Source organism: Aulonocara sp. 'chitande type north' Nkhata Bay, linkage group LG14 (assembly GCF_057382095.1).
Source record: "Aulonocara sp. 'chitande type north' Nkhata Bay isolate Kocher_YH1m ecotype deep benthic linkage group LG14, A_spYH_male_GT1.1, whole genome shotgun sequence".
NCBI classification, from domain to species: domain Eukaryota; kingdom Metazoa; phylum Chordata; class Actinopteri; order Cichliformes; family Cichlidae; genus Aulonocara; species Aulonocara sp. 'chitande type north' Nkhata Bay.
Window position 1 is genome coordinate 34,222,597 of NC_141357.1, and position 23,437 is coordinate 34,246,033.

The window sequence follows — 23,437 nt, forward strand, 5'->3', positions numbered from 1 at the left end:
ACTTTGCCATGGACTGAGAGGGTTCCAACCAAGAAAGAAGCTCCTAATTCAAAGACTGAATTATTAAGCCGCATTGACAAGAGGTGGAGTAAAGGTGAAGCTTTCAAACATAAGAACACCAAATTTTGTAGCATAAGGGTGCCAGAATGATACTAGAAGTTTGTTGATGGGTACCAAAATGATCTGGTTGAGGTGCAACTTGCAAAGGAACATGTTTACAACTAATAGTGGGGGTGTAAGTATATATTTGACCCTTTGTGGATTTGCGGAAATCTCAAATAATTGTCCATCCAATTCTTGTCCCCCCTTTTTTTTTTCTTTTTTTTTTTTTTTTAGTAATTAAAGATATACTTTACGATCATTCTACCATGGACAAAGGCAAATTCAAATTAATCATGTGAGGAGCAGGTTTAGGGCGTGACATCTCTTCAAATCACCATTTCTTTTTTTAAACGCTGGCTTTCACCGGAAGATCGGAAGATTTTAAAGGATGGAACGGAAGTTGTCCACCCGTATTATTGTCCCCTATTTAGACTTTCCAGTTTTCCCACCGGCTTTTATTTTTTAATATACAGTTGTCTGTATTTAGCATTTTAAAGCAGTATTAAAGATTCGTGTCATTCAGGCAAATGTAAACCTTTAGGGTTTGAAATGCGCTCTCTAGTTTATCTAGTATAGATGTAACATAAGGCTGCTACGAGCCTGGAAAGGCGAATACATGTGGAAGTTGTGTATTATATGGGGGGTTAACCCGCCTCCTGCTTAATTCTGGTGGAGGTAAGTAACGCTGTTTTTTGCTAGTAACGCTATGGCTTCAGAGAAGAGGAGTTGGGACTGGGGCAGCTCGCAATGCCGAGCCCAGCTGGACGAAATCTTTTTCCGGGAGCATGACTACATCCAGGTTGGCAGCTCTGAACATAAAGAGTTCTGGGCTTTCTTTGAGCGCTTCCAGAGGTTTAAAACGAAGAGAGACATGTCAGGCGCGGAAATCAGAAAGGAGGACAAAGACAAAGGGAGGGACAGGGGCAAGGTGGATCTTGGCCTTCCCAAAGAGTACGATGCTCGCTACCGGATTAACGTATCTGTGTGCACCAGGGACATCGAGGAGCGCATGGGAAAATCAGAGCATAGAAGCAGACAGAGGTCCTCCGGACCAGGGGCTCAACAGGTCTCCGACTGCCGCCTAGCGCTCCTGCATTTCCTGGATTTTAGCCAGAAACAGAGTTTTGGAAAAATTGCCAAACTTCGCCGGGAGCAGAAGAACCTGCCCATCTTCCAGTACCGGGATCGGATAGTGGAGCTGGTGCGACTTCACCCAGTGGTTGTAGTGGCAGGGGACACGGGCTGTGGAAAATCAACCCAAGTCCCTCAGTACCTTCTCTCTGCTGGCTTCAATAACATCGCCTGCACCCAGCCTCGGCGCATTGCCTGTATATCCCTCGCAAAGAGAGTCAGCTTTGAGAGCCTCAATCAGTATGGATCAAAGGTTTGTCAGGACAGATTGTTACATTTGTTGAATTCAATCCCAACCTTTCATCCAAAACAGTTAAAAGTACAAAGTAAAATGACTTTATGGAAACTTTAGGAAACTCTAAAAACTTACTTTATAATTCGGGTCCATCTGTTGACCGAAAAAATATCAGCTGGAATTTTGCTCATCGGTTAACTAAAAGGAGGGAAAAAAGGAAATAGAAAAAGAATATAATCAATATTTGAGCAGAATAAATACAATTTTAACATATGGTGGAGTAAATAGTTATTTGATCCCTTGCTGAGTTTGTAAGTTTGCCTACGTCCAAAGAAATGAATGGTCTCTCATTTTTATACGACCGCTAGTTTTATTTTAATGGAGATACACATAATATTAACCAAAAATCTTAAAAACAGACTAAAAAAAACCCTCCACCATTTTAGATAAAAGTTATAAATTGATTTGCATGCCACTGAGTGAAATAAGTGTTTGATCCCCAAGTAAAACATGACTTAGTACCCTGACCCTTGTGGGCACGCATGATGGTAAGACATTGTAGTTGGTCACCAGGTTTGCACACATCTCAGGGGGGATTTTGGCCCTCTTGTCTTTACATAAATCTCTAAATTCTTTAAGTTTCTTGGCTGCTGCTTGGCATCTCAAAACTGATTCCCTGACATCCTTTGATAGAGGTTGAAATGAAAGAAACTGATTCTGTGGACAGGTATGCTTTATATACATAACTCAGAAAGCAGAAGTATCTGTAATTGATTTATTGATTGTAAATTGTTTGTTACGTGGATACACAGCCAATCTGTGGAAGCCAGAATTCTGCCGGCTTCGTAGGGAATCAAATCGTTATTTCACTCGGTAACATGCAAATGAATTTAAAATTTTTATGGACTGTTTTTTGTTCCTGATTATTGATTATTGGTTGATATTCTGTCTTGCTCTATTAAAATGAAACTACCATAAAAGTTAGAGGCTGTTTGCTTCTTTATAAGTGAGCAAACTGACTAATTCAGATGAGGATCAAATACTTATTCACCCAACTGTATTATTTTCCGTCTAGATGAGGATAACTACAGCAAGTAGAATAAAATCCATATTTAATTTAGTGAAATATATTATAGAAATTTGCTTAAAACACTGACTTCATTATAACTGCATTAAATATATGATATTTTTCAGTTTCTTGGAGCTCACAAATGTTATTGGTCTTTTTCAGGTGGGGTACCAGATCCGCTTTGAGACAAGTCGAACCGCAGCAACCAAGCTGCTGTTCCTTACAGAGGGGCTGCTGCTTCGACAGATCCAGCAGGACAGTACGCTGGCTCGGTACCAGGTTGTGATTGTTGACGAGGTCCATGAGAGACACCTCCATTGTGACTTTCTTCTCGGGGTCCTGCGTTCTCTGCTGGCTGACCGCCCAGACCTACGTCTCATCCTCATGTCAGCCACCATCAACATCAAACTGTTCTCTAACTATTTCAGCGGTGCTCCTGTACTGCAGGTCCCAGGCAGGCTGTTTCCTATTCAGGTAACCAGAGGCAAACCCTAAACACAGGTGTAAATATGCATTTTACTCAAGATGATGTGATTTTTAAAACTTTGCCTCTTGCATCTAGTAGGCAAAAAACATGCACTGGAAAGATACTGGCCCAAAACATTTTCATTCTTTATATATATATTTTTAATTTAGGATAAAATGCAAACAACGAGTCAAATGATTGAAGTTTTAAGAAAGCCACTTTTTAAAAAATGATTGTACTTGCTGTATTTGTTTTAAGTGCACAATGCAAATTTTGGTAGTCTAGGTGTTGGTTTCTATTTACAAATTTAAATGGTAAAATTTTGTATCAAAGTAGCAGACATGTCTGAGAGTTGTTTTTGTTTAATGTCCTGTTTTTCCCCTCTGGCATGGTACTTAGGTTATTTACCAGCCCATTCCTCCTGAGGAGCAGTCCTCAAAGTCTGAGAAACTGGATCCTAGACCGTATCTGCGCATCCTGCAGGGCATCGATCAGCGTTACCCCCCAGAGGAGCGTGGTGACCTGCTGCTCTTTCTTAGCGGTGTGGCAGAGATCTCCACCATCCAGGAGGCCTGTCAGATTTATGCCACACACACACGTCGCTGGATAATCTTAACACTGCACAGCACCCTCTCAATTGCTCAGCAGGATAAGGTACAGTCAGCTTTTAAGCTGTTATTTAGAGTTACGATTTTCTAATTCTAATTGTGCCTCTGTTACTGTGTTACTCTTCAGGTGTTTGATATTGCTCCTCCTGGGGTGAGAAAGTGCATCATCTCTACCAATATTGCAGAGACATCAGTCACAATAGATGGAGTGCGCTTTGTTGTTGATTCAGGTATGGAACGAGTGGTACATTTATTCTCACCCCCTAGAGTTTGATGGTCCATCCTTGAAATTTAAATTTTGCAGCAAAGCTTTGTTTTAAATGACAAAACGTAATTAAATGAGGACGTACAGTGGGGCAAAAAAGTATTTAGTCAGCCACCGATTGTGCAAGTTCCCCCACTTAAAATGATGACAGAGGTCAGTAATTTGCACCAGAGGTACACTTCAACTGTGAGAGACAGAATGTGAAAAAAAAATCCATGAATCCACATGGTAGGATTTGTAAAGAATTTATTCGTAAATCAGGGTGGAAAATAAGTATTTGGTCACCTCAAACAAGGAAAATCTCTGGCTCCCACAGACCTGTAACGTCTTCTGTAAGAAGCTTTTCTGTCCCCCACTCGTTACCTGTATGAATGGCACCTGTTTGAACTCATCATCTGTATAAAAGACACCTGTCCACAGCCTCAAACAGTCAGACTCCAAACTCTGCCATGGCCAAGACCAAAGAGCTTTCGAAGGACACCAGGAAAAGTATTGTAGACCTGCACCAGACTGGGAAGAGTGAATCTACAATAGGCAATCAGCTTGGTGTGAAAAAATCAACTGTGGGAGCAATCATCAGAAAATGGAAGACATACAAGACCACTGATAATCTCCCTCGATCTGGGGCTCCACGCAAGATCTCATCCCGTGGGGTCAAAATGATCATGAGAACGGTGAGCAAAGATCCCAGAACCACACGGGGGGACCTGGTGAATGACCTGCAGAGAGCTGGGACCAAAGTAACAAAGGTCACCATCAGTAACACACTACAACGGCAGGGAATCAAATCCCGCAGTGCCAGACGTGTTCCGCTGCTGAAGCCAGTGCATGTCCAGGCCCGTCTGAAGTTTGCCAGAGAGCACATGGATGATACAGCAGAGGATTGGGAGAATGTCATGTGGTCAGATGAAACCAAAGTAGAACTTTTTGGTATAAACTCAACTTGTCGTGTTTGGAGGAAGAAGAATACTGAGTTGCATCCCAAGAACACCATACCTACTGTGAAGCATGGGGGTGGAAACATCATGCTATGGGGCTGTTTTTCTGCCAAGGGGACAGGACGACTGATCCGTGTTAAGGACAGAATGAATGGGGCCATGTATCGTGAGATTTTGAGCCAAAACCTCCTTCCATCAGTGAGAACTTTGAAGATGAAACGAGGCTGGGTCTTCCAACATGACAATGATCCAAAACACACCGCCCGGGCAACAAAGGAGTGGCTCCGTAAGAAGCATTTGAAAGTCCTGGAGTGGCCTAGCCAGTCTCCAGACCTCAACCCCATAGAAATCTGTGGCGGGAGTTGAAAGTCCGTGTTGCTCGGCGACAGCCCCAAAACATCACTGCTCTCGAGAAGATCTGCATGGAGGAATGGGCCAAAATACCAGCTACTGTGTGTGCAAACCTGGTAAAGACCTATAGTAAACGTTTGACCTCTGTTATTGCCAACAAAGGTTATGTTACAAAGTATTGAGTTGTATTTTTGTTATTGACCAAATACTTATTTTCCACCCTGATTTACGAATAAATTCTTTACAAATCCTACCATGTGGATTCATGGATTTTTCTTTCACATTCTGTCTCTCACAGTTGAAGTGTACCTCTGGTGCAAATTACTGACCTCTGTCATCATTTTAAGTGGGGGAACTTGCACAGTCTGTGGCTGACTAAATACTTTTTTGCCCCACTGTAAAAGGCTTCAGAGAAGTTGAATGTGCAAAGCTACATTTTCTTGTTTAGCTTTTAAAATAGAGAATGCTATAGTGTTAACGACAGCAAAATAATGCACTACTTAAAAGTAGAACGGCAACTATAAAAATTGTTGTTGTTTTTTTTAACTTGCTTTATAGGAAAGGTGAAAGAAATGAGTTTTGACCCTAAAGCCAAGATGCAACGCCTACAAGAGTTCTGGATCAGCCGAGCCAGCTCTGAGCAGAGAAAAGGTCGAGCTGGTCGTACGGGTCCGGGCGTTTGCTACCGGCTCTACTCAGAGTCTGACTACAATGCTTTCGCACCTTATCCTGTGCCTGAAATCCACAGAGTTGCTCTGGACTCCCTCATTCTTCAGGTAATAAGATTCTGTGAATAGCAGGTTAGTAGAATAGTAATAGATTTTTTTTAAACTCTTCTGCATAAGTTTTAACTTCATCTATTCATTTCTGTTCTTGCAGATGAAGAGCATGTCTCTTGGAGATCCACTCTCCTTTGTTTTTATTGATCCACCCCCGGCTGCAAGTATCCAGAATGCTGTTTTTTATCTAAAGGAACAGGGGGCGCTAGACAGTCGTGGTGAACTGACGTCTATTGGTAGTTTGCTGGCACAGCTTCCCGTTGATGTGGTCATAGGTAAGATTTCATACAGCAGAACCATGTTGGAGTTTGTTTGTTTGTTTTTGTTTTTTCCTAAGTCACTATTAGGATGCTTGCAAGAGAGTGAAATAAAGTGGAAGAAATAACAAGAACGTTTTTAAAACGTTAAAATACGTAATATACATAATTTAAGGCTTTTCTTTCATTAAAAAGTAATTATACAAAGTTTCACATGGATTGACAGTGACACAGTGGTGGTCTTGTGATCATCCATCAGCTGGATTCAGGTTAAGCATGTTTGTGTCTGTTTAGGGAAGATGCTGGTGCTGGGCTGTTTGTTTAACTTGGTGGAGCCCGTGCTGACGGTGGCAGCAGCCCTCAGCGTTCAGTCACCTTTCCTCCGTAGTTCACAGCACAATCCAGATTGTGCCACTGCCCGGCAGCCCCTGCATAGCAACCAAGGAGACCCCTTTACCCTCCTCAACACTTTCAATGCCTGGGTGGAGGTCAGTAAAACAAGCATCATGTTGTGTTGGATGTTTAATATTATGAGAATCAACACTGGAGCAGTTAGGTCATAAAATGGTCTTCACTGGACGCAAAACTGATTTCGAAAACAGGTAAAAGGGGAGAGAGGTGGTGGATCAAGAAAATGGTGCAGAAGGAGAGGCTTGGAGGAGCAGCGGCTGTATGAGATGGTGAACCTACGCAGACAGTTCAAGGCAGGCTCCTCACAAAGCATTTCATACATTCATAAAACATTTTCAGGCTTTTTAGCGATTGACAACGAGTATTGAAATCCCTCTCATTATTAGGACTTGCTGAGGAGCCACAGCCTGCTGGAATCAGAAGATAGCACTCCCTCTGGTGGTGACCGTGTGCAACGCAGGGAGAGGCTAACTGAGAGGAGAAAGCTGCATCAGCTGAAGAGAGATCATGAACAGCAGGAGGGAAGCAAACGTAAAGTCCTGAGGCTGGAGGAGGGTCAGGAAGGAGACTCTTCAGGATCAGACACAGAGGAAACAGGAAGGTCTAAGAGGAACAAGGAGGGGTCTGGACAGAACTTGGACATACAGGTATCTTAGAAGATGTAACAGAAAAAAATATCACTATAAACTTGTTCTTAATTTTATCACATCCCATCCCAAGTTTTGTTTTGCCTAGTTTTTATTAAAAATATGATCTATTCCTGTTTTTCAAACTAGTAAGTTCAACTTTCAAATAAAGCAGCAAGTATAGCAGGCTCTGGTGAAAAGCTGAAGTCAGTTTTGTTATTATTAATATTTTTTTTTCCCATGGTGCTGTTTGGTTTGCAATAGGAGGTGAAGTTCAAGTTACGACATAATGTGTCAGAGCTGCAGGAGGCTGTCAGTCAGGACTTGTCCTCACACCAGCAGGCTTTGCTCAAGCTCCTGCTTTGCAGAGGCCTGTACCCTCAGCTGTCACTGCCCGATGAACACAACTCCACCCGCAAAGACTCTGACCAGGTCAGGCTTCCTTCTACACTGAATTTCCTTTTATAACGTATAAATATACAGTAATCTGATTATTTCTATGGTGACTGAAAAAAATTAAGTAAGGAGAAAAATGAAACTTCCATTTTGTGATCTTATGTTGTGTAGGTGTTTCACACAAGGAATAAGCAAGGAGTGGTGATTCACCCAACCAGTGTGTTTGCCAGTGACCCAGAAGTGTTACAGGTGCCTGAGGGTGACACTGGAGAAATGGGTACAACCTACCTTCACATTCTTATTTTTTATTTTATTTTTTGTACAGAAGATGTAAAATAAAAGCCGTTACACAGTTGATCTGATGATACCTCTTGTCCAAAGTTCCCAACAGTGTACAAACTTTCACCTTCCTTTCTCTGTTGAGACTGATGCTAACCTTTTTCTTATAAGAGCTTTCTTACTGGCTATCAGAAAATACTGAACAAATATTTATTTTTATTTCATTCTTCTAATATATCTAGTCTCAAACCTTAACAGAAAGGGGCACTTTTACATTGGATATTTATTCCATGCTCGTCTTACACCTTACACCAGTATTGCTGTAGTAGTGTACAACACCAAAAAAATGGGGGAATAAAACCCCTCCAGCAACAATTTCCTCGAGAAATTTCAAAAACTGCTTTGTGCAGGTGAAGAATCTCATCACGTTCTTTCATCGAAACTCTCTCCAAGACAGAGTTAATATACTTTTTCATTGTTATGTATTTAATTTTCCCCATGTTTTCAGCTACAGTATGAAATTCCCTCTTTTTCTAATTTTCCTTTATGCGTATTATGCCTTCTTCTTTCATTCTGTTAATCCACTGTATCATTTAGGAAAACATCTAAACCTTGGCATTGATTTATAAGCTTTTATAAAGATCCTCGGAACAACAGACTACGTCTTATCCAAAGAGTTACCACCTCTATGTGATGTCTAATTTGTAAAAATCTTAATCTGTCCCTCATAAAAAGAGTCACTGTATTTGTATTTGTTTGATTCTCTTTGACCATCAGTTCACGCTTAGATGCTTGGTTGATTCTGATATTTTGAATTTTTCTTTGACAAATTAGATTGGATTGTAAATAAAAGTATTTTTGATATTTGTACAAATTTGGCTTGTAATTAGATAATGCTTTTACATTGGTGGGTTAATCTGGTCAGAATTATATTTTAAGATATTTAAACACAGCATTTCACAGATTTTCCTAAACAATTTTACATTTCACAGCCTAAATTCTCAATCAGATACCAAGGAGGAGCATTTCTTTTTCAAGGTTACTTTAAAACTAGCAAAAACAACATCTTCACTAATCTGATTTATTATATGAAACCACATTTCCTGTCATATAAAGTCCAACTTTATATGACAAAGAGAAACCGTAACCTGCTCAAGGCAATAAAGGGTCAGCAGTGCTTTCATTTGTTTCCAGTTAAACAAAATCTCTCTTTTTCCGCCCTCTGATCACTGAGTTTACCTTTGATCTTCTATTGAATATCTCACATGTCATCTGTGTTTCCTGCCTGCAGGGCCTGATAGGAGAGACAGCACCAAACACCAGCTGTTAGCCTTCGTCACTCTGTTGGAGACCAACAAACCCTATTTGTCAAACTGTGTGCGGGTTCCAGCGCTACAAGTTAGTACCTGATGTGGGATATCCCTATTTCCTCCACAAACCACTACATTTAAACAAAAAAACATGTTGGATAATAATGCTCTGTATTATCTTAAAGACACCTGATATTGTGAATGTAAACAAAACGAATCCAGTTCGATGCTATTACCGATTCAGAGTAGGACAAATACTTAACATAGTAATATTTTCTTGAAATCCATTAATGCACTCGCTCCAGTGTTGCACCAAGTTGCATGCTTTAAATTAAACTAACCTGGATTACATGGAATTCTCTTTGTATTACGATGTGCTATTTGGGTACGCACCACACATGGGACAGTAAATTAAACTGGACGGTGTATTCCTTTCTTCCAGTTTAGTTTATTTTTTTCACTTAGTAACATATTAAGTAGCAAGAACTGTGGCACAATGTTGTCAGTGTGCAGGTTTAATAAAGAGAGGAACATCAGAATATACGGATGAATAATGGCTGTGGGAAAGAAAACTTTTTGGGGGATTCTGTGCCAGGTTATGGTTTTATTTCATCGTCTCTTCCATTACTTCCAGTTTTTGCCAGTTCATATATGATGTATTAATCATTTCTAATTTGTTCACCAGGCGCTGCTGCTGGTAGCAAACTCAGTGGACACTAACGCTGACTGTGCACGACTAGTGGTGGACGGCTGGCTGGAGTTGGAGCTGAAGGAGCCAGAGGAGGCTCTGAAGGTGCTGTCCACAGCGCTTACTCTCAGGGCTGAGTGGGAGCGCCTGCTGCAGGCCCAGCTGGGACAGAACTCAACAGGGGGAGCAGCAGTCGGGCAGGGGGTGTCCCGCAGAGTTGTGCAAAAGCTGAGTGAAAGCCTGGTCCGCTTTCTGCTCTACACTGAGGTACTGATGTGCCAGCTTGGTTGTTACTGTATAATGGCCATCACTTGATGATCCTAGAACACAGAGAAGCAGAACGATAAAGTTAGAAGAATCGCCCATTTGTTCCAGAAACAATTTAACACATCACTAAACAGCTGATAAAATGTAAACAATGTACATAAGACCAATACGTTAATAGTCAAAATGTTTTTTTGTGTATTTTTTACTTTCCCTGACAGGTCACTTATAGCCTTCGGCGACTCTCAGCTTTCCAGACCCAGAACCTGTACATTGGTCCTCAGTCTGAGTCTGTGTCGTCGAACACTAAAGCTGGAGATTTAAACCCGCTGTTTCCAGGAGCCGAGGCCAAGCCAGACCCCATTAAAGGAGGCCTACGTGTCACCAACTTTTTCACCTACAACTGTCTGGCTGTGAGTTTGTCTAAAAACAGCAGCAATTCAGAAATGCATTGAGTTAAAGTTTCAAAGAAATTATTGTTTCAGCTCTTAGGGCTGTATTTACATATTACATTCCCTATATAGCAATGGAAGTTGAAAGAAGGACAATTCTAGAGTTTTACATATCAGAACATAATTTAAAAAATCATCTGGTCTCTAAAACATCCTAAAAACATCCCAAAATTAAGAAAATGAAACATATATATAAATATAATAAAAGTAATAATTACCCAAATTGCTTTCATGTGAATTAAGATGGAAAGTAGCAGCCAGTTGTTAATCAAATGCACTTGATTAATTGAACATCTGCAAGTGTGACCACCTGTGTTAAAGTAGGTTTGGATGTTTGCTGGTCTGGAGTCTTCCTGTGTATAACAAAGTATACTGGAGTCAGATGTGACGCCATCTATCTGACAGCTAAAGCTTGGCTAACTGATCATCTACAGCAGACTGGCTGAATAAGAAAAGAATCAAGGTGCTGGAATAGCCCTGCCAAAGTTCAGACCTCAGCCCACTTGAAATGCTGGCAGGACCTTAAGGGGCTATGCTTAAACCTCTCATGAGAAAGAATATAGTTAGGACCAGGTGATTTTTTTTTTTAATATGTCCTGATATTTGAAACCACAGAAATGAAAAACATTGGAAATTTCTTTTTCATGACTGTAAGTTTGTCTGGGGTTTTTAAAAAGTTATTTGAGAGTTCTTTATATATTGTTTCACTTATCAACCTCCAAAATCAAAAGCTATGCCAGAAATTTAATCTCTTCCAAAGTAATACAAGTGACAAAATGCATTTTTTTGAAATACTTTTACCTTGTACGTGGAATCCATAACTTTTTAGACAATGACCCTCAAAATTACTGTTATATACTAGACTGTCCCTTTCAATGTTATTCATATAGATGCAGAGTGTACGTCAGAACCAGGATTTTAACCTAACTGCATCAACAGAGACATCAGACAAAAAAATAGTTAAAGACCTGCAGTTTGGCTGTATATGGATTATAAGGTGCCATTTCCTCAACCAAGTTATAATGAAAAAATACAATTAAAAATTAAAACAATAGATGGTCAGTTCTAGGTTTAATGTCTCGAGTATTTTGTTCATGCATGAAAACAGATCATTTTGGAATGAAACCGCGCAGCTTGTCTTATTAAATCTACGCATTATTTTAGTATTTCTAAATTATGATTCGCAGGATTCAAAAGACCTCTACAGTGAGTGCTTACGTACTTTCTGGAGCTGTCCCAACTGTGACCTGTACATGCCTCTAACTCCACTGGAAAGAATGCATCATGAAGCTTCCTGCAGGCCGGCTGGAGAACAGCAGCAGCCTGAGGAAGGTCAGGAATTTCTTTTGTACTCTGATTGGTTTAACACATTAAGCGTTAGGCCACATACTTTATTTTAGAAGAGCTAAAGAATTTGATACGAAGTGTGCGTGCGTTTGCCAACTGTGTGTGTTTTTATTTTGTATTTTATTTCAGAGCCAGAGGGTGGAAAAGCAAGCTCTTCATCAAGCCTTACCAGAGTTTATCACTGTGATGTGTGCAATCAAGACCTGACCCTCACCTCCACTGAGATCCTCAAACATAAAAGGCAGCACATGTATTCTGCAAAGTAATGGACCCCAGCATCCAAAGGATAACAGCTAATCACAGTTTTGGTGGTGGTTGTGGGGGGTGTTGTTTTGTTTTTATTTTAATGGAAAATTTGTGTCTTCTTCCTCCCTTTTTAATACTTGTGGATCTTTTTTTAAGGCAATGTTCCTGCCCTCTAGTGGTCACTTGTTATATTCTGTTGTAGCTTACTGTAAAGTCCTGTTCCTGTAGGAGAGATGCAGATTTAGAAAACTAGTCTCCTTAATTTTTTTTTTTTTTTTACAAAATATAATATAAATATTTGAGTAATAATCAAAGGCAAGAAATAAATGTGTGTTTAACAAAAGAATACATTTATAGGCTTTTTTCTTTTAAAAAAAAAAGAAAAAGATTCCTTCCACAGCTCTATGGAACAGTTATAAAGCAATTTGAACCAGTGTTTGGGAAACGGCACAGTGAGTTTTATACATGCACACATGAGAAAGAAGAAAACGCTTTTAAAATATAGAGTGAGGGTTTAATAATGATACAAACCCACGATATGTAACACCTCAAAGCAGCACATTGGCACAAAGTCAGAAGTAAGACAGCACAGAAGATAAAAACCTGTCTCAAAAAAATAAAGAATCAGAATAAATATCTCAATAAATAAATAAACAGGTAATATCTCATTAATTACTTTGAAACTAATAAATACGTACATTTGAAAATATGCACATTGGCAGAAATTAATAATCAAAAAAGGAAATAGTACTTAATACAGAGTTACTTAGAAATCATAAGTTATTGATTACTCAAATCAAAAGGCACATTTATTAAGATGTAAGAATGGGGCCTGCAATTGTGATCGCATGACTGTCAGTACTGTACTCTAACACCATTTCTGAACCAGAAGCAGCAAACTGTGTGCAATGGCTTTACTAGTTCTGCACCATCGAGTGAACACGTGTGTCTGTGTGTGAGGATCTATCAGATTTGTGGAGAGAGTGTGTGTGAGTGTGTGTGTGTGAGAGAGAAAGACAAAGGTTTTGAATCAGGGGATGGCAGTCTTGTGACTGGGTTTGGATTTCCTGCCATTGTGACAGGGCGTCTTTAAAAAAATTAAAAAATTAAGAGGACCAACAATGTTGGCAGGCTGGCCTAGTAGTAAAGACAATGTCCCATAACCAAGAGATCGAGGCTTGTGTTCATCAGCAGTTGCATGTCCTGACTCTGAACCCTACTGTCTCTTCACTCACTTTAAGTCACTTTGGATAAAAATTCTTGGCTAAACTTAAAATGTAAATAACATGGTGAAGCTTCTGAAAGGTTCATTCTGCCATAATTTAAAGTCCACCCAGGTGATGCTGCATTTGAGACAACGAAACTCGGTCAGCACTGGTTTCCTTATACAAAAAAAGGTATATCCATCACTTACACTTGTATTACCTTTCTGGGATTCTCAGTACATTCCATGTGTTATTTAAATTTGTTGACTTTTGTTTTTTTTAAAGCTGCAAAATCAACAACAATCAACTTTTTTTACTTTGTGATGATTTTTTTTTAATGACTTAAAGCTTATTGCATTTAATACATATTATATAACCATTATGGCCTTATTTAAGTTTTTTCACTTAACAGAAAAAGCCCAAATTTTCTTGTTGTATTTAATTTTGGAAGTGACGCACCTTTCTATAGTGGAACTGGTGTGCTTTTATGCAATGTGGCAATTTGTAAGGTGAAACAAAAAGACATACTGTAAACAAATATCCCTGTACCTGTATTCTAAGGAATTCCTACAAAAATGAAAGGATTTTTTTTGTCCATTTCTTGGTCTAAATGAACTATTAATGCACCTTTAACTGGTTATTAACTGGAAGTAGAAATGTATCCTGCCAATCAGCAAAATAAAACATAGAAATGCAAGGTACATCACCAGCAACATTTTTAAAAATGTCTCAGGGCAAATTCATCTTTAATGCCAGCTTTAAATTTACAAAATCTTCCGCACCCTGGGTGGAACAGAAACTTGGAGCTTTGTTTCTAAATCACGCAACCACTCCAGTTGACAACAGGCAGTGGGAACGTTTGAATAGAATAGCGTAAAAATAGCAGCTTTTTTGACCTTCCACTTAAAGCAATATAAAAACCGCATCGCCTGTTTCGTTCAGTGTTTTCAAGTTAATGTGTCTTTTTCTAATCACAGCGTCAACAGTCTGCAGCAGACGCGTTCGAATGTCGCACCTGCGAGCTACGTGCTGCTGCTCAAAGACAACTTTGTGTTCCTGTTTTTCTGTTATGCTTGATGTCGAGCACAGCAACACACTACAGTATTCAGTTTCAACACTTTTCCATTACTGCTTAGTGTATACTAACATGACTAACCAGTACAAAAATAAATTTTGAAACATTGTTCATTGCACTTAAATTTTTGGTGGTGTCTCACACAGAGGCCGAGACACATCAACAGATTGGTTACCATGGGGTCCTGTTTTGTTTTTCTTTGGGGACAGTGCAGTCACTGTGTACATTAGGTAGAATAGACTCGCTCAGAGGCCTCAGTTGTAAGCACCTTGACTGATTCAACAAGTACAGTGGTGGGATATGAGGATTTCTATGATATATATTGAAAATACTTGGGAATATGGGAAAAATACATGTATGTGCAAATGTGAGGGTGCTGAATGCTAGACACATATTCTCCTTTTTTCTTTTTGGAAACAAAAAAGTAACCATGTGTTTGGTTACAAAGGATCATTATGAATCATGTTATGACTTTTAAGTCTTGGTGGTCATCATTGCAACTTCCCTTAACAATAATTGTCTCTTTGCATTTGATAACCTTTCTCCCATTGTGGTATAATGCGGTATAATCAAAGGACAACACTAGTGGTCTCAGATGCTTGTACTCTCTTGAAGACTGCATGCACCATGTGCTCATTCACACCAAACATCTCTCCTTTTTTTCTTTCCTTGTTTTTAGTAACATCTGAGGTAAAATTAGAGGTAAAGGGTGACATCTGTTCATCTGACTGATAAACAGGCCAACATGGAACAAATAACTTCCCCAAGATCTCATGTTTGTGAGTACGTGAATGTGTGTGCCATTTGGGGATTCTGTCAATATGTTTTACATTTAATAAAATATACCAATTAAAATTATAACAATCATATATATAAACATCTTTTGTTTTTTGAGTTTTTTTTCCTTTCTAAATTAAAAAAAAACGGACATTTGAAACAGTGTACACTTCACTGTTGCCTCTGCCACCTTCTTTCTGTGATAAAGTCACTGACAGCTAACTCTAGATCAGCCACTCCTCAATAAATCCACTATAACTCCCACAGAGCCTGGTCTGAGTGCAATGCACCTACAGCAGGCATGGACCAGTGAGGAAGGCCCCAGGTTGAAAAGAGAAAGAGCCGAATGCAGCGGAAGGCTGTTGGGCTTTGGCGGGCCAGAGGTCTGGGTCTACTGAGAGCACTGTTCCTATTTAGGGCCAACCTTCTGCGTCCTAACGGATGCTCTCTTCTCTCAATACCCAAACCCCCTCGGTCCAGGAAACCCCTCCCTCCCAAAAGCCTGGCTTCATCGGACTGCCTTGTGCTTTCCCCCACAGCAGCCACACCTCTCCCCACATCGCAGGCAGGCGCGCAAAGGCAGGTAGCAGCACATGCAGGGCACAAAGAGAGACAGGGCCAGGAGGGCCAACCAGCGGGCACAGCAGAGGGGATGCGGGTGGCCCCCCATTGAGTCATCACATGAACAAGGCTCCCAGAACTCTCCCTCAGAGTCCGACATGCAGTGGTAGAGCAGACTCTCTGCGCACCACACACAGGTCCACTGGCGCAGGCAGTGCAGGGCCGGGTCTGGGGCATCTCTGCATCGGCCCCGCCCATTCTCTGAAGCACTGAAAACAGAGCGGCAGTACACACAGCGAGACGAGCATGACGATGAAGCCTGAGGGCACGGGCTGTCATCATCGGGAGAGATTGCTCCTGGGTCACCACTACTACTGGCCCCTCCTCCTCTCTTACGAGTCCGCGACCGGGGAGTGGCCAGCGATGTGTGGATGCAGCAGGGCGACGGCGAGCCTTTACCCGTCTCCTGGGGTGAACCGGCACCTGAGGACACGCCGGATACAGCATTGGGCATGGACATACAGATGGGTGACGATGAGGATAAACGCTGGGAGGCTTTACTGTCCAGGCTCACAGTCACATCACAGCCCGCCGAACCCACTCCCGCCAGCTCCTTCTCAAAGCGAACCACGCACAGCTCTGACTTGTCCTGCAGGCTTCCTCCACCACCAACAACCACACCGCCAGTCAGCCCCCCAACCATAGTCCTTGTGGCCCCTGCCCGTCTGTAATCCTCATAACCTCGAGAACCCCACAGGTCTTTGCAAGGGTCCACACTGTGCAGGTCTCCCTCCTCCAGCAATGAAATAGTGGGTGAGAGGGGGGACAGGGGAGATGAGGCTGGGGGACCTACAGGAGGAGTAGGTGGAGCAGGAGGTGGGGGCGGGGGCGCCGGGGGATTCAACACAGCCGTCATTTGTGAGAGTTGGTGCTGGCCCGACCTGGTGTGGATCTGTGGAGAGGGTGTAGGATTACAGAGTGAGTCAGGAACATTGTGTACTATGGCAGTGGTTATAGAAGGTTTTCATTTCTCAGATATCCCACATCCATACACAAGAAATAGAAAAGGCCACACCTGTTAAAATCTCACTTTATGCATTCTCAATGTAGAACAAATAAACTTGCATGGACTTAACAGTGGGGACAGAGGGGGGAAAAATCAACCAAAACAGTTGATGGGGTTTTTTTTGGGGGGGGGGATCTAAAACAGCTCACAAACCTCTTTCTAGGTTGTCTGCAGAAATCATTACTCAGCTTTTAAAGTGTTTATTGACGAGAAATAACTGCAAATAAGTGCAAATAACTGAAAAATCAGTTACAAATGCACATATCAAGATGTGCACATTATTCTCAGTGCAGTGGTATGGTCTAGTCAGTAAACTACAGCTAGAGCAGGAGGTGGTGTGCTACCTGAGCAGGTGTTTGCGTGGTTACAGCATGGCTGGATCCAAAACTAAACTCTTCCGACCGCACGAAGCAAGTAGACGATGACTCGCTTGTCACTATGGTGATGGGTTTGGGAAGCATCTCCTTTCTGCTGTTGGATGACGACTCACTTCCTGTATGAGACTGATAGAGGTTGCATGCCACCCCGCAAATCAAAAATCAACAATGACTGCATTTGGGTCAGGTGACAGAATACACAAACCCATTTTATTCAATATGTGGTCAAACAATGACCTGTTCGGTTACTCACAGCTTGTCCGTCATCCTCAGTGTCGGCCTCTTCTGGCGTGGAGGATGAGGGCGAGTCAGAGCCTTGTAAACGTAAAAAGAGATGACTTAGGTTTTCCTGCATATTTTCTATGAATCATATTTTATACGCAGCTCATGTCTACCTCTGTCGAGCTTGTCTATGACAGTCTGAAGCCCTTTCTCAAAGGAGATGGCATCGGCAGGGCTCTGGAATGTAAGGCCAAACTTTCGATCCTCTACTCGCCAGTGATGGAAGATGGGGTTCACCTTGTTGTACACTAACCCTTTTTGCACTGCACACTCCAGCACCGGCTAGACAGAAACATCATTCCAGACAATTTAAGAAGTTAGTTAACCAATTAAGATCTAGTCCTTCCTTAAGTTTTAAGACAGCATATATCTACAGTCTTTGGATGGTGTTGACAAGCAACGTGTCACCAAAGACAGGCATAACACACGCACACACTCACTGCTCGATCTCGCAGCCGTTCTCCACGTATGATGTACTCCCTCCGTCCCCTGCCATCATGACTCCGCCCCTTACATATGACCACATGACTGAGGCCACCACCTCCAAGGGGCACCCAACCGCCACTGGAGTCATCACGTGTCATCACCACCGCACGAACACGCACACTGTCAGGGAAACCAAGAGTGAGCCGAGGCCATGGCTGATTAACCAGTGTATCCTAATGTCTTGATGCATGCTCAATCATCCAGGTTAGGAAATCCCAAAATGTCTATTCTCTTCATCTGGCTGTAGCCTTTTCAGTGGGAGAAAGACTTTGTCACTCATCCAAGTGACTTTTTCTCTTCACCCTGAGACTAAAAAGCTCTAAGTCCAGATGAACAGAATAAACTTATTGGTATGCACTATAATAATAAACACACACTGGCACACACATGTGCACAAATACCTGCAGCAACTGATATGCACAGTCATTCAAGTGAAAACAGGTAAAGCCAGATCAACTTTCAGAACACAAAAATTCAGTACAGTGTGAGGATTTCAGGGTCAGGATTGATGCCAGCACACATGTTTCCATAAAGAAATTCACACAAAAACCACAAAACTGACAGCTTAGTTGGACTATGAGTCGTGGCTATGCAACATGACCACTCAAAGGTATATCATACAGTAACTCATAGCTAAGGCAATTACTCATGTGACCGGTAAATCTAATTTTAAGTATCAGTCTGGCTTGGTGTTAGCATTTCCTAAGCATTTCTGCTGCTAATGTTTGAAAGCTAGAATGTTAAGCTATAGTGTGAGCTATATGGGCTCAAAATTAAGGGGCTATGGAGCAAATTGATAGAAAGAACGCCAAGGTTGAGGAGGAGAGAAATGGCCAAATGGGAGGAGGGAGGAAGAATGAGTGTTTCCAAGATAGACGTATCAATGAACGCACCCATCGCCATCAGAGGCCCGGCATTCTTACAAAAAGAAGAAGAAGAAGAAGAAGCTGCTCTCGCCAAATCGGCTGAATAATTCAGCACTGCAGTTCGACATGTGTTTGTAATGCATGCACAGCTGCATCTTTTTGTCATTTTTCAAAGCACACTGAATTTTAATTGTTGCAATTATTTTTCTTAAGACGCTCCCTGTCTCCATTCCGCCCCTGCTGCACGCACTCATTAACACACCCCGATATTATGTTATATTTTTTTATGAATGGGATGGAGCGAGACTGGATTTGACACTGCACTGCGCGTTATACATTTCGCCGCAAAAAACGTTTTAGGCCCAAATACAATGCAATCGCGTGTGAAAAGGGAAGAATGAAGAAGAAGAAGAAGAAGAAGAAGAAGAAGAAGAAGAAGAAGAAGAAGAAGAAGGAAAAAACGAACGAGTGGGTGAGAGGATGGAGAGGAAACGAGAGATGGGGGGAGGGGGCCCGATTAGAAAAGGGAAGAAGGAGAGGAGGGGTGAGAATGAGGGAGAGCGAGGGAGAGAGAAAAATCACATTTCATTCATAAAGTTTGGCTTTAAAAAATCATAATGAAACCCCGAGACACGTTGATAAAAATCACAACGCCTCCATCCCTCCCTCGTTTTACTGTAGCCATGTCTTGAATGACGCGATGCTGGCCCCAAACTCGCCATATTTCGCCTCCCCCCTCCATACATTTTACACACTGACTGATTTCGTGCTTGTTTTTACCAATCACTAACCACGCATTTCGTTTTTGAATTGCTGCATAGCACCCGATGTTTGCTCAGTACAATAATTGTTGTTATTTCGTTAATTTTGTGCGTGCATGCCGTGTGCCAGTCATCCAAAAAGCACAGGTCCACATGTAGGTGGCTTGACATTTATCACAATTTGGCGTGGATATATCGGAAATGGGGTGTATGCTGTTGATTCAAAACTACGTAATGGTGTTTTTATTCTCGGCAGCCTGCTAAACTGTAGAGCACCGAATGTGATAACAGTGCATGATACTGGTGTAACACTGAGGGTGGTGGCGTTCTTTCCTATCCGTTTTTTTTTTTTTTTTTTTTTTTTTTGGCGGACGATTGAATATATATGTGCAATGTTAAAAATGAAAATGTAAGGACTTACTCGCCCTCCATGGCTCGGTGTTGCCCGCCGCTTGCAGCAGCCCACCCCAGGGTCTCCTCTCTCTCTCTCTCTCTCTCTCCCTCTCTCTCTCTTTTTATCCTCCTTTCAGGAAACACTCAGGCTCGCTCACATTCTCTCTCCATCTGCTCTCATTTTCCTAATCTTTCTCTCTCTTGCTCTCGCTCTCTCTCTCCACCTTGATGTCGTTTCGGTGTATCAGGATAGGCTTGAGGTTGCAGCAGCCATTTTCCGCTGGCAGCATCCTCCCTCTCTCTCTTTCTCTCTCTCCCTCCCTCCCTCATTCTCTCTCTCTCTCTCTCTCTCGCTCCAAATCACTCCCTCTCTTATTCCTTTTCTCACTCTACCTGCCCTGTGCCAGCACATCCACACTAATCATTGACAGCATCGCGGCTTTAGCTAGCCTATAGGGTTTTTCACCATGTGATTTTAAATGGCTGATAATGATACCGAGTTGCTGATACATGCAGTGACGTGGGTGGTGAATGAAAAGCTCGGTAAAACCATCAATGACCTCTGGTTGATCCGTGATAACTGTGGAGAAAACTAAATTCTATGAAATTCTATGAAATGCAGGTAAAATAAAATCCGACTGCATAGTTCCTTTAAAGTATAAGCCCGGCACAGTAATATGCGTCTGTATTAATTACATTTTAACTGTTTATATATACAGTTTATATGCAACCAAAAGCAGGGCAAAAATACTATTTAGTCCACTACAAGGTCCATAGTTTGGGCGAATCCACAAAGGTTTCAGCACCATGGACAGCAATTCACCTTAGCGTAATGAAATGGTACATCCCCAATGTGAAGGCATTTGGGGTTAAACGCTGTGTTTCAATACACTCTGGTGACTTTTTACTTTATGACCATTTTTGTTACTTTTTAAACAACGAATATACTGTATACTACCTCACTGCGGCTATTCATATAGGCCGTATATTTACCGCTAGTGTTTTCTAAGAGAAATAAATGCAGGTAAAATAAAATTAGAATGCATATTTACTATTTTAGTATAAGCCAGTGTATATATATATATATATACATATATATATATATGTCACTGTTTACTACAGGGAAAAAAAGTTTGCTACTGGCACATAACACTGTGTATCAATGGCACTGTGACAACCTTTTATTTTGTGGTAATTTATTACTTTCTTCTGCCACAAATATACCAGCCTACTGTTTGAACTTGGAAAAAAATATATATCACTATGGATGTTCCTATAAGTTACATAATATCCATATTTTTTAATGTACAATTTACCCCATGTGAATAGATGACACTCTGGCCACTAATCATTTTAGTTTTCAACTCTAAGGCCATAAATACACCAAATGCACTTGTAAAAATTATGCTGCACTGTAGCTATTCATAAAGACTGCTTTCTCACGACGTTTGAGAAAAGTAGCCCAGCTATGTTTTGTCTCTTTCCGTTAAAATTCCTGCAATTCTTCACAATGTCCTTGGACTGCTTTGAGTTAAAGCAGAAATACCACAATGAGAACTGTAATGTAAAGCGGCAATGATAGGCATTGCTGCCACGTGTTTTTAATGTCTCTTTAATGAAAATTATAGCGTGAGCCTATTCCATGTCCATCAAATTCACTTATTATAAATTAACTTTCTACTGTCCGTTCAGTCCCTCTAATCCATTTAGCATTTTAATTTAAAAGAAAAAAAGTAAGTGTGAATTAACAACAACATACCAGACAATGGAGATTCTTGGAAATCAAGCGTGAAAAGAAATTTTTTCTTAAGTTGAGAAAGAGATTACTTTTTCATTCATCCCTGAAGCTCAGTTATGTTACATCAGAAAAATAACCTGATTTAAACACACAGGTTCTCACAACTTTAACATGTACAATTCTTTTAAATGCAAAAAACATAATCTCACGGCACTTTACAAGATAAAGGACTTACACTATTAGAGTAACCAAACTAATCCCTTTAAGCCAACTCTCTTGGTGATAGTGGTCTGTCTCGCTCTTGTAGTTCTGTAGAAGATGTTGTGTTTAAATACCCAAGGTTAGTTTTCAGCACCACGGACAGTCCCTTAATAAACGGCTCAGACGCAATCACAAACGAATCTATGTTTTATGTGTCTTCATCACTTTTAAGTTAGTTTAGAAAAAATATTTCATGAAGGCTAACCCAAAACATATTTAATGTTAAACCTTGACATAATTTACTAATTTTAGTAACAATAACCTACTACTAACAACAACAACAATATGAGCTCGTTATTCGCCAAAATGTCAGGTATTAACAGTGCAGAGACAGGTATTTAAGATATTATAATTTTGGGGGGGGGGGGGTGGATCAATTCAATTCAATTTAATTTATACAGCGCCAAATCACAACAACAGTCGCCTCAAGGCGCTTTATATTGTAAAGTAGATCCTAGAGATCCTAGAGAAAAAACCAACAATCATATGACCTCCTATGAGCGAGCACTATGGCGACAGTGGGGAGGAAAAACTCCATTTTAACAGGAAGAAACTTCCGGCAGAACCAGGCTCAGGGAGGGGCGGGGCCATCTGCTGCAACCGGTTGGGCTGAGAGAAGGAAAACAGGATAAATACATGCTGTGGAAGAGAGACAGAGATTAATAGCAGGTACAATTCAATGCAGAGAGGTCTATTAACACATAGTGAGTGAGAAAGGTGACTGGAAAGGAAAAACTCAATGCATCATGGGAATCCCCTGGCAGCCTACGTCTATTGCAGCATAACTAAGGGAGGATTCAGGGTCACCTGATCCAGCCCTAACTATATGCTATATCACATACTGCATTTTTCCAAACTACGTCCAGCACCATGTCATGATCTCTATGTGTTTGGAGGCACACCACAATTTCACTTTAATTCATTCATGGAATAGCATTGCAGTTTTATCAGATGCAATATGCATCATGTAGATCTCCCTTTTCCACCACTTCTCAAAGATTCTCTGTTGGATTGAGGTCAGGTGACTGTGGAGTTCATTTCAACACAGTGAACCTGACATTGATATGGTCAGCAAACCAATGTGATATATTTTAAGCTCGTGAAAGCAGCTAAGATGGGCACACTTTAGTAACAAAGAGGTGGACAGCAACAATATTAAGACCGACTATAGTGTTTGAAAGATGTTCAGTTGGTACTAAAGGGGCCAAGGTGTGTCAAGAAGATATCACCCACGCTATTAAACCACTAGAAGCAGTCTAAGCTACTGATTCAATGCAGGATGAATCCACACTTCATGTCCTTTATGCTAAATTCTGACCCCAAATGTTGCAGCAGAAATTGAGACTCATCAGACCACAAAATATTTTTT

The 23,437-nt window shown here is 41.1% G+C and overlaps 2 protein-coding genes across 2 annotated transcripts; one reads left to right on the plus strand and one right to left on the minus strand.

Moving 5' to 3' along the window:
* Window positions 1–99: 99 nt before the first annotated feature.
* dhx34 (DEAH (Asp-Glu-Ala-His) box polypeptide 34) lies at window positions 100–15,334 on the plus strand. Its single transcript, XM_086262216.1, has 16 exons — window positions 100–1,486; window positions 2,700–3,011; window positions 3,403–3,657; window positions 3,739–3,841; window positions 5,724–5,941; window positions 6,045–6,219; window positions 6,496–6,689; window positions 6,804–6,905; window positions 6,999–7,259; window positions 7,503–7,670; window positions 7,806–7,911; window positions 9,205–9,311; window positions 9,909–10,178; window positions 10,397–10,588; window positions 11,815–11,959; window positions 12,104–15,334. Exons 1-16 carry the CDS (start codon window positions 809–811, stop codon window positions 12,238–12,240), a joined length of 3,423 nt encoding a protein of 1,140 aa, XP_086118342.1. The 5' UTR covers window positions 100–808; the 3' UTR covers window positions 12,241–15,334.
* On the minus strand, window positions 12,031–20,372 carry spred3 (sprouty related EVH1 domain containing 3). Its single transcript, XM_086262231.1, has 6 exons — window positions 20,098–20,372; window positions 18,004–18,169; window positions 17,677–17,845; window positions 17,535–17,596; window positions 17,249–17,407; window positions 12,031–16,790 (listed from the first exon to the last, which is right to left on the minus strand). Exons 1-6 carry the CDS (start codon window positions 20,106–20,108, stop codon window positions 15,786–15,788), a joined length of 1,572 nt encoding a protein of 523 aa, XP_086118357.1. The 5' UTR covers window positions 20,109–20,372; the 3' UTR covers window positions 12,031–15,785.
* Window positions 20,373–23,437: the final 3,065 nt, after the last annotated feature.